Raw genomic sequence first — 11,988 nt, forward strand, 5'->3', positions numbered from 1 at the left:
TTTATATTATATGTGTACATTATATAAATATGTATTTTATACGTATATAAATATATACCTTTATTTATATATATCTGTATATATGTACATATATACCTTTATGTATATGCGCTTTTATATATGTATGTGTATATTTATTTGTACACTTCTATATATACAAACGTATGTGTCTTTATGTGTATAAATATCTTTATATATAGATATACTTATATATCTGTATATAACCTTTATGTGTAAATATGTAAGTATATATTTTATGTGTATATATGCATTCTTTGTACATGCACGCATTTGTTAATATCTTTTCATATATGTATGTGTATATAGCTTACATGTTTCTATATTATTATATATACATATGTACCTTCATATATGTATGCACACTTTTTTATGTATGTGTATATATGTCCCTTTATATATGTGTATATATAGTTTTAGGTATATGTGTGTGTGTGTATATACACTTTATATGTGTACATATATCTTTATGCACACAGACATATGTAAAACCTTCTAATATAAAGTTTTCTCTGTAATTGGAGGTGAATGTCTACCAAGAATCTTTCATATGGAAATGCAAGCATGGCCAATAGGGGGGAGAGATGCGTGCAGCACTGGGCTGAAGAGTGTGATGTTTGAGGCTTTAGTTTCAAGCACGTGAGGTTTCTGGTGTGTTTAGTTCTGTGGCTTTATTTTAGAAGACATAAGGGATTGTTCTAGATATTTTGCAAAGCTGGACACCCTGATTGCATCCAGTCATCTGTTCTGCCACATTTACTTGCAGTAAATAAGGAGCATTGTCTTGGAATTTATTACATTAACAATCAGGAATAAACTAAAAATAACTAGTTATTTTTGAAAAGAGAAACTGAAATATTTATGATTGAGGCCATCTTCTGGAAGGTCCTTGTAATCCTGCCTCTGTGTGGCTGTTCTCATATCGGTTTCTCAGCAGGAAGAGGGTGAGCCTGCAGGAACTTGGAGTTCCCGGAGTAAATGTTTGTTCTGTGATGGCAAAGTGTGTTTCATAGCTAGAACTCAGTGTTGGCTTGAGTTTTCCCGCAGGGACGAGGAAGCTTTGGTGGGGCCTCCCTTGACTCTCCCTGCTGCTGATTACTCTTTGGAGCTCCCTTGGGAATGACACAGTCACATGACTTGTTGTCACCCCAATGAGCTGGACAGACCAACACCTGCAGGACATTCCATGCTCGGACACCTGAACATCCTTCAACTCTACCTTCTCTGTCTAACAGGAGGCGGCGGCGATGGCTACTCCGGTTATGACAGCTCCGGCAACACACACGGTACCCCCGTATCTGGGCACGCGGTGGTGGGCGGAGGGCGGGAGGGGTCATCTTTCTGGGATCCCGGTTGCATTCTGCCCTGGGCCTTCTACCTGGAGTCTTTGGTGAGTGGGGTGCTCTGTGCTGGTGCCTGGTCTCCTGAGAACCTATCTGTGCTGGGCTGTCTGGTTTCTGTTCCCCAGGAGGGTGGGTGCAGCCACACACACACACACATACACACACACCTCTGTTTAGGTAAACGTAAACAGAGCAAAGAACTATACAACAGATTAGAGAGAGAGAGCATCCAACAAACGGGACATTGTTTAGGGGTGCAGCTCACTTACGTCAAACAGAATAGAAAACACTTTCAATGGCTGGGAGTGGTGGGTCTGCTCACTTCAACCTCCGCCTCCTGGGTTCCAGCAATTCTGCTGGCTCAGCCCCCCGAGTAGCGGGAATCACAGGCATGTGCCACCACACCCGGCTAATTTTTATATTTTTAGTGGAGACGGGGATTTCATCGTGTTGGCCAGGCTGGTCTCGAACTCCTGCCTTCAGGTGATGTGCCCTCCTTGGCCTCCCAAAGTGCTGGGATTATGGACGTCAGCCACTGTGCCTGGCCTTGAGTACGCAATCTTTTTAACTAATATGTGCCAAGAGTTCTTGCAAAGCGGGAAGTGCTTTTTTTTTTTAAAGATATGGTCTCATCAGGCTCTGTGAGAGCCGCGGCTCTTGGCCCCCTAAATTTTCTCTGAAAATCACTGACATGAGGCTGCTTAATTGATAGGAGAAGAAGCATATAAATTTATTGAGTGGGTATACGCGCAAACCTTCAGAACAAAGACTCAACCACCAATCGGATGCAAAAGCTTATAGAGCATCGTTTTTAACTTTTATCTTAGGTTCGAGGGTCCTTGTAGGTTTGTTATATAGGTAAGTTGTGTGTCACAGGGGCTTGGTGTACAGATTATGTCACCGTGACCCAGGGAATAAGCATAGTACCCGGTAGGTAGGTTTTCCATCCCCACTCTTCTCCCGCCGTCTGCCCTCAAGGAGGCCCTGGTGTCTGGTGTTCCCTTCTTTGTGTCCATGTTGTCAATTGAGAAAAATGATGACACAAGTCTACGAGATTTATCTGTCAAAGTTAAGGATGTGCATGGGGAGACAGGCCTGTGCCTTCCTCCGGAGACGATTTTGAAGGCTCCAAATTTAAAGGGGAAAGAGTGGGAAATTGAGCAGTACATAATTTTTATGGAAGAGGGGGATGGGGAAAAATAGTTATTCATGCTTTTGTCTGGCTCAGTGAATCTGTATTTTTTACCTAAGATGACATAAACGAAAGGGGCAGAGGGGAAATGCAGGGAATCTGCATTTTGCATAAGATAATCTGGACAAAATGGGATGGGGAGCAATCAGATATGCATTTGTGTGCGGTGGGCAGGGGCGACTGCACCTGTAAAGATAAGCTATCAATTTCCATTGTCATGGCGAAATTTTAACAGCTCACTAGGAATTACCTTATAAGCAAAATATGGGGGAGACGTGTGGCTTTTCATCTTGTAGCCATTTTATTTAGGTATGAAAATGGGGAGGCGGGTTTGTGCGACCCAGTTCCCAGCCTGACTTTTCACTTTGCTTAAATGGGTTCAGAATCACAAAATTCAATTTCCTTTCACAATGCGTACTCCATGTTTAGCTCCCACTTGTAAAAGAGAACACATGGTAGTTGGTTTTCTGTTCCTGCATTAGTTTGCTTAGGAGAATGGCCTCCAGCTCGATCTGTGTGCTGCAGAGGACATGGTATTGTTCTTTTTTATGGCTGTGTAATATTCCACAATGTATATGGGCCACATTTTCCGTATCTAGTCTACCACTGATGAGAACCTAGGCTGATTCCATGTCTTTGCCATTTGAGTTTGTTATTTGCAGTACTTTGCAGGAAGAATGTGGGCTCAGAGCATGGCCCAAAATAGGTGATGTTGGTAAAGCAGGTTTAACAGGCAGCCAGGCGATGGATGAGAGGGAGACCGGAAGAGGCCTGGCTAGCAAGGGGGTCCTTGTTATGCAGGTGAAGCTTCCCAGGTACCAGTGCTCAGAGACAATCCAAGTAAATGTTTCTTTTCAGACCTGTAAAGGTGTCAGAGTCAGGTATGACGTCCGCATAGTTCGTGGGGAAGGCTGGGCTCCTCACCCTAATCTTATTATGCAAATGAGCTTTCCAGTTGATTGCTTCCACCTTGTACACGTGGCTGACAAAGAGGAGGGAAGATGGAGTCACCATCTTGAACGTGTCTGCTGGCGTTCACCTGCGCACACTCCCAGCTGGCTTGTCTGTGTCTGCAGCTCAACTTTATTGCTGCTTTTTGTTAGAAAATGATTTGGGGTTGCTTTTTATTAAAAAGAAAAGCCTTACTGATGACTCCCATACCCGTGCTATATGCCTAAGTAATTAAGTAATTCCTTCTTAACTCCTATATCAACGGGAGTTCTTGCTTTTTTTCTTTAAACAGGGTCTCATTTTGTTGCCCAGGGTGGACTGCAGTGGTGAAATCATAGCTCAGTACAGACTCAACCTCGTGGGCTCAAGCGATCCTCCTGCCTCAGCCTCCTGTGTAGCTGGGACCACAGGTGTGTGCCACCACACCTGGCTACTGTTTTAAAGTTTTTTGTAGAGGTGGGGTCTCGCTATGTCGCCCAGGCTGATTTTCAACTCCTGGCCTCAAGTACTCCTCCCACCTCAGCCTCCCAAAGAGCTGGGATTACATGAGCCACTGCACCTAAGCAAGACTGGAGTTTTATTACTCAGAGCAGTCTCCCCAAAAATTTGGACACTGGGCTTTTAAAGTATAATTTGGCCGGTAGGAGACCCGGGAGTAGGGAATGCTGATTGGCTGGTTAGAGATGGAATCAGAGGATGGAAGGGGGTTCTTCTTGCTGTCTTCTGTTCCTCTGTGGGATGGAGGAGCTGCCTAAGCCACATTACCAGTCTGGGCAGTGCTGGCTGCTTCGTGTGAATGCAGAGTTTACCACGTACCTCAACTTCAACCTTGGGTTTTACGATAGTGATGCTATCCCCCAAAGAGGTTTGGAATCTCGTGGCCTCTGGTTGCATGACCCCTAACCCATTACCTTGCCCCCTGCCTAGACAGAGCTGATTTATCAAGACAGAGGAATTGCAATGGAGAAAGAGTAATTCCCGCAGAGCCAGCTGTGCCGGACACAGGAGTTTCATTATTACTCAAATCAGCCTCCCCAGGCATTCAGGGACCAGAGTTTTTAAAGATAATTTGGTGGGTAGGGGCTTGGGAAGTGGAGAGTGCTGATTGGTCAGGTTGGAGATGGAGTCACAGGGGGTTGAAGTGAGGTTTTCTTGCTGTTTTCTGTTCCTGGGTGGGATGGCAGAACTGGTGGGGTCAGCATATCCATCCAGTGCAGGGGCTGCAAAATATCTCAAGCACTGGACTTAGGTTTTACAATAGTGACGTTATCCCCAGGAGCAATTTGGGGGGGTTCAGACTCTTGGAGCCAGAGGCTGCATGACCCCTAAACCGTAATTTCTTTCCTTCTTTCTTTTCTTTTCCTTTTTTTTTTTGAAATAGAGTGTCGCTCTGTCGCCCACACTGGAGTGCAGTGACGTGATCTCAGCTCACTACATCCTCCGCCTCCTGGGTTCAAACAATTCTCCTGCCTTAGCCTCCCAAGTAACTGGGACTACAGGCGTACGCCATCACGCCCAGCTAATTTTTGTATTTTTATTAGAAACCATACTGGTCAGGCTGGTTTCGAGCTCCTGACCTCAGGCAAGCCATCCGCCTCGGCCTCCCAAAGTGCTAGATTACAGGCCTACCACGCCCAGCACTAAAGCATGATTTCTCATCGTGTAGCTAATTTGTTAGTTCTATAAAGGCAGACTGGCCCCAGGCAAGGAGGAGGGTTTTCAGGAAAAGGCTGTTACCAGTTTTGTTTCAGAGTCAAACCATGAACTGAATTTCCTCCTAAAGTGAGTTCGGCCTATGCCCAGGAATGAACAAGGACAGCTTAAGGGTTACAAGCAACATGGAGTCGGTCAGGTCCAACCTCTTTCACTGTCATCATTGCCTCAGTTACGATTTTTGCAAAGGTGGTTTCGCCATGTTGCCCAGGCTGGTCTTGAACTGGGCTCAAGCGATCCTCCCACCTCGGCCTCCCTAAGTGCTGGAATTACAGGCCTGCACCACCACGTCTGGCCCACCTTGGAGTGTGTTATATGAAGCCTAGGAATGAGCCTTCTGTGGAAATCCTCTCTGTCAGGAGCTGTTCAGGACGTGCTCTTTTGTTCTCTGGCATACCCATGAATTAGAAAGAAGTGACTCATCAAGCGGCTCTCCTGAGAGCCCTGATCATTTCCTGTATTCCTGTGAAGTTAGTCTCAGGAGGTCTGCGCTGTGCCATTTTTGGGGAGACCATTATCTGTCTCCAGAATGGATCAAAGCGTACCGGTCAGGGTGCTGCTCTATCCCTGGGGCAAAACTGCAGGGAAATATCCCTGTGCTCCTTGGCAGGGCCAGGGCCCTGTGGAAGCACAGCCAGGCTGGGGGCGTGATGCTCGTTTTCAAGGACGCCTGTGCTTCTCTTTCCGCCCGGACGCCTGCTCTCCAGCCCCCACAGAGCGAGGCTGTGAGTCAGCGCTGGGATCAGCATGAGCAGGACGTGCCTGCTGGGATGCAAGCCGCCGCCAGGGGATGAGTCACCCAGCTTCTCCCCAGAGGCAGCAAAAGCGTGTTAGGCCTGTTCCCGCCTCATCCGGAGCACTGAGGGGTGCGAGCTGACCTTGGCTGGCCTCCCTCCAGAGAGTGGGGAGAACATGTTTCACTCGCAGTTTTTAAACGCTAATGGGCAGCTTTCTCTCATACCCACTGTTTTAGTCTGCTAAGGCTACCATAGTCAAGTACTATGATCAGGAGGCTGGGGGTCTGAGATCCAGGCGTGGGCAGGGCTGGCGAGGCCTTGCTCCTGGGCTTGGAGACGCCGTCTCCTCCCCCTGTCCGCACAGGGTCGTCTTCGGTGTGTGTGTGTGTCCTCACCTCCTCTTCTCATAAGGACTATTGTCCTTTGGAGCAGGGCCCACCCTAGTGACCTCATTTCACTTTAATCACCTCTTTAAAGACCTTGTCTTCAAACACAGTCACAGTCCTGATCCCCTGGGGGTCAGGACTCACTCGACCTGTGAATTTGGAGGGGGATACAGTTCAGCCCATAGAACCCACTATCCATATAAGTCATTCCACTTCAAAATCAGCACAAAGCATTTTTAAAAAAATCTCAAATCTGTATTTTAAAAATAGCTTTTAACACATTAAAAAAATAAAGAAGAACTTTTTTGTTATTGTTTTTTCTGAGACAAGCTCTCATGCTGTAGCCCAGCCTGGAGTGCAGGGCCGTGACCATAAATCATTGCACCCTCTGCCTCCTGGGCTTGAACAATCCTTCTGCCTCAGCCTCCCCAGTGGCTGAGACTGCAGGTGCACACCACCACATCCAGCTAATTTTTTGTGTGTCTAGTAGGAACGGGGTCTTGCTGTGTTTCTCAGGCCGGACTCCAACTGAGCTCAAGTGGTCTTATAGCCGTGGCCTCCCAAAGTGGTAGCATTACAGGTGTGAGCCACCACACCCAACCGGGAGAAACTCTTTTTTTGGCGGAGTTTTACTCTTGTTGCCCAGACTGGAGTGCCGTGGCGCGATCTCGGCTCACTGCAACCTCTGCCTCTCGGGTTCAAGCAATTCGCCTGTCTCAGCCTCCCGAGTAGCTGGGATTACAAGCGCCCACCACCATGCTCGGCTAATTTTCGGTATTTTTAGTAGAGATGGGGCTCCACCATGTTGGCCAAGCTGGTCTCGAACTCCTGACCTCAGGTGATCCAACCGCCTTGGCCTCCCAAAGTGCTGGGATTATAGGCGTGAGCCACCGCACCCAGCGAGAAACTCTTTTTTTAATGGGCTTTGATTACTATTTATGGCCTCCGTTTTCACCCTATTGTCCTTTTTTAACCAATATTTGCTGGCTTTTTTTCTTTTTGATGTCCAAGAAAACACATTTGCCCATCTATGTGAGGCCTCCAGGGATGTCCGTCTAATGCACCTTCAGCAAATGTACATCTACTGTTCACCTCGTGAACAGTAAGCAGGGGTGAGACGACACCTGTCCTCCTCCCCTGGCCCTGGGAGAGCCTTTCAAAGCATCTTGCTCAGGTTTGCTGACCTGTTTGCTTCTGTGAGATCATGTAGACTTTCCGGCAATATCTTGTATTTCATGGTCTCTTTTCTATCCTGAAGAAAGAGTGAGCTGTAGACTCAACTCTCTTTATGGAAATACTGATGGTAAAGGACTTATGTCTTACAGAATGTGTGAGGCAAAACTGTCCATTGTGAATAACTAATACACTGTCTGGGTGCTGATGGGAAGCTGGTGCTTTTATCCAGTGCACAACAGCCAACTGGCCATCCGGGTCTCTAACTTGCATTTTCCTTTGGCATCCCTGCTGGGGGAGATGCGCATGCCATGAAGACTTAGTTTCTTGAAAGGAACCATGGCCCACTTCCAGGTGTTATTGGGTGCATGCATGTGCACGTGTGTGTATGTATGCATGTGTGTTTGCACACAGGTATGTGTGTGTATTGTGTATGCATGAACGTACACGTGTGCATGGGGATTTTGTAATCATGTACATAAATGCATGTGGATAACAAGTGCACGTGTGGAAGTGTCTGTGCACACACGCAGATTGAGTGCATGCATGTTTGTGTAAGTGGAGTTTGCATATGTACATATTTGTGCTTGGGTCGCATATGTATTGCATGTTTCCCATGTGTGTCCATTCACATGCATACATTTAGGGATGTGCAAGCACACGTATGCATCTGGATGTGTGCTACCACATGTGCACGTGGGTACTGCATGAATATATCATATGCATCTGTGCATGTGGACTGTACATATACATGCATATGTCCAGGTATGCACATACACATGGATGTGTTTATGTGTGTGTGCATATTTGTGTGTGCATGCATGTGTTTATGTGTTTCTGCATACAGGTGCACACATAGGGATGTGCATATGCACACAATGTGTACACGTGTGTTTAGGTAAATTGTGCTTTATATGTGCTTGTGTTGCCTGTGTGTGTGTATGCATATGTGTGTTTGTGCGTATGTGTGGGCATGTGCATGTGTGTGAATGTGTGCATTGAACGCACGTGTGCTTCTGTGTTGCATTTGCTTTTATGTGTTGCACACGTGTGTAGATGCATGTGTGTGTATGCACATGTATATGTGTGCTTGCCTGCCTTTTGTTGCACAAGGTTGTTACATGCTACATGTGTGTATGCATGTGCACACACATTTGTGCATGTCAGTGTGTGTTGCACGTGCATATGTGTGTATGAATGGCATGTGTGTGTGCATGTGTGTCCATGAGGTTGTCTGCCCGCATGTGTTTTGCATATGCGTGTACGTAGACTCCCCAGCTCTGAAATGAAAGCTGCACGTCCCTCTCCCTGGTATCATCTCCATTCCACTAATGACTATTAGGCATGGCATGCACATTCACATTCCTCCGCCTCATGCTGCTTGGCTGTCCCCCTCCCCCGACAAGACTGTAAATTCCCTGAAAACAGGGATCTGTGTGCTGTCATAGTCGCATCCTCAACAGTGCCTAGCAATAGCAGGCACTCCATAAGCTCTGCTGAATAAACACGAGTGTCCTTTTCTGTTTACAGGTGGAGACTACCACGTGGGGCATGACTCCCTAGAAGGTAACTGATTGACTCACCTGGTCCCAACCTTTAAGAAGTGCACAGACTCCTAAATCAATGCCTCCCAATCCCACTGCTTCCATGGAGCACTCACACTTTCTATGTATGTAAAGCAGCGTCTGAACAAAAGTGTCTGACCATTTTTGTCCAGAGGCTCCAAACGACCGATCTGAGTTCAGACAAAGGAGGCGCAAGCATTGGTTTTTCACTGCGGAAGATGCCTCTTTGCTCTCAGAGCAAGACTGTGATTTCTCCCATGACTCCCCTTTCTTTCACCAGCGCTAACTTGAAACCCAAGAATGACAGGAGAAAGGAAGTTATGAACTCTGCCCAAAGAAGTCCTCAGAGTGCACTGTCAGCCCCGCCGCAGGTCAGAGGAGGGAGGACTTTAAGTGCAGAGGCTGACTTTGTGTCCTGTGCGGCTGGGAGAACAGGCTCCTCATTCCCTGAGTCCGGCTCTTAGAGATTTGGGCTGACATCTGCTTGAGTTTAAGCTGAGTTGAGAGTAAACGCACTCAACCCCAAGGCTCTTGTGAGTTTTCAGTTATGGGGGAGGAGAAAGTGATTGAAGGTGACCTCTCCATTTCAATGCAGAGTACCAGTATCAATATTTTTGGGGTATGCTGGCATCCTTAGAAAAATTTATTGATTCTCCTTTTTCCCTCTGTGGTGTAAAGTGAGGTCCAGAGATGGAAAGGGCAAGGCGAATGAACAAGTGATTGCAGTCAAGTCTGATGAATAATTTTCTGGAACATATGGGATCCTGTAGCAAGGCGGAAGGGTTACTCCTAGACTGGGTTAGGTGACGGAGGTAGGGCTTCCTGGACAGAACAATATCCAAGCCAATGCCCAAAATATGGGTGGGAGGTGCCCAGGAGCAGAGTGAGGTGCCAGGGAAGATAGTGTGCTAGGTAGAGCTGGATACACACTTGGGAACACCAGAAATTGTGTAGCCAGGGTGTGGAATGCAACGGGAACCGGGGAAGGACGCCATGGTGACTGGGGAAGATGACCGGGTTAGCAGAAGTGGATTCTGCACTTCATAGAAGCTTCATGGGAAAGAGTCTGCCCCTGTTGATGTGTGGGTGAAGAATGGACCTGAGGAGGCTCACTAAGGCCCAGGGAGACCCCCTTTCAGACCAATTCAGTACTCCCTGGAAATGACAACAGGCTGAATTAAAGCCCAGGCAAGGGAGGCGAAGAGAAGCGGTCAGCTTGGATGACCACTTGGTAATGACAAGTGATTGTACTTGATCGATTTGTAAGAGACGGCAAAGAGGAAAAGGCGTGTATCAGTCAGTCATGCTATGCTACAAAAGACCCAACACGCAGTGGCGGGAAATGTTTATGATTAGATGAGCCAGCAATCTGGGCTAAAACCAGTCTAGTGCCCCTTCTGGTCTCTTCTGAACGCCCTCTCTTGTCTGCAGTCAGCTGTAGGTGTGGCCAGCGCTTTGATGATGTTTCCTGGGTCTTCTTAATGTATCTGGGGCCTTAGGTGGAATGGCTCATCTCAGCTTCCTGTGGGTTCTGACATCCCTCCAGGAAGCCAGGCCAGGTTTCATCACATGGTGACCAGGCAGGGTACCAACAGCTAGGTTTAGAGCCATCACATCTTCACTTCTGTGGCATTCTGTTGGCTAAAGCCTGGATTCTCAGAATAAAGATGCGGTCCTCCTCTGGATGGGGAACGCTGTGAAGTCGTATTGTGGAGTGTGTGCACGCAGGGAGGGGAAGGATACAGGGCTATCTCTCGCAGGAGGCAGGATGCGGCAGGTTCTTGTGTTCAGTGACAATACTCTTTCCCCCAGCTTGACAGCCTCGTTCATGGAGCAGCCTTGTGTCCCTCAGCTATGTCACGCCACATATCGGCCCAGGTGTTCAACCCAGTCTGAAGAAAGGCATGCATGGAAAGGGTATCTATTTCAAATGGAAACAGTGATTTCTTCCTTTTTTACCCTTTGGAAGTGTCAATTTTTGTCACATCAAGGTTGTTCTTGTTCTTTGTGCAGGAGTACCAAAGCTCTGGGGTAATTTGCCATCGAGGCATTGAAGATGCATATGTCTGGTGTGTGCTTAGGTCTAGAGTTCCAGCATGCCTTTGAAAGCGGGTTTATCTGGCAGTTTTTAATTGAATAATATTTTTGCATCAGTAAACATTCTACATCTAAAAGGACACAAAATAGTTTTGACACATGCCTATCACCCCAGCTACTCAGGAGGTGGAGGCACAGGATCACTTGAGCCCAGGAGTTCAAGACCAGCTTAGGCAGCATGGTGAGACCCCATCTCTAAAAAAATAAAGAAATCAGGCCTGTAATCCCAGCACTTTGGGAGGCTGAGGCGGTAAATCACTTGAGATCAGGAGTTTGAGACCAGCCTGGCCAACATGGTGAAACCCTGTCTCTACTAAAAATACAAAAATTAGCCAGGTGCGGTGGCTCACATCTGTAGTCCCAGCTACTCAGGAGGCTGAGGCAAGAAAATTGCTTGAGCCCAGGAGGCAGAGGTTGTAGGGAGCCAAGACTATGCCACTATGTTCCAGAATAAGTGACAGCCTGGGACTCTGTCTCAAAATAAGAACACTAACAAATAAATACAGCAAATTAATAAAAATGCACACACAAATTGAATTCAACAAACAAACAAAAATGCCAAGTGCCTCCTCTGTGCAAATCCTGGCCTTGGATGTCTTCAGTGGTAAAATGTGGTTGACAAGCTTGGCTCTTTGTGAAAACAGAATTACTTTCTAAGTTGTTTTTTTTTTCTCTTTTGTTTATTTTATTTTATTTTATTTTTTTTTATTTTATTTTTTTTTTTGAGATGGAGTTTCGCTCTTGTTATCCAGGCTGGAGTGCAATGGCGCGATCTCGGCTCACCGCAACCTCCGCCTCCTGGGTTCAGGCAAT

At 46.8% G+C, this 11,988-nt stretch overlaps 1 protein-coding gene across 1 annotated transcript in view; it reads left to right on the top strand.

Annotated features, from left to right (window-relative positions):
• The window catches only part of XG (Xg glycoprotein (Xg blood group)), a 32,234-nt gene that overhangs the window by 15,167 nt on the left and 5,079 nt on the right, over nt 1–11,988 (top strand). Inside the window, exon 5 of the mRNA XM_037734978.1 lies at nt 9,044–9,079. Within this exon, the coding sequence (XP_037590906.1) occupies nt 9,044–9,079 (36 nt within the window). The remainder of the gene's footprint in view (nt 1–9,043; nt 9,080–11,988) is intronic.

This window comes from Cebus imitator, unplaced genomic scaffold (assembly GCF_001604975.1).
Source record: "Cebus imitator isolate Cc_AM_T3 unplaced genomic scaffold, Cebus_imitator-1.0 Scaffold699, whole genome shotgun sequence".
Lineage (NCBI taxonomy): Eukaryota > Metazoa > Chordata > Mammalia > Primates > Cebidae > Cebus > Cebus imitator.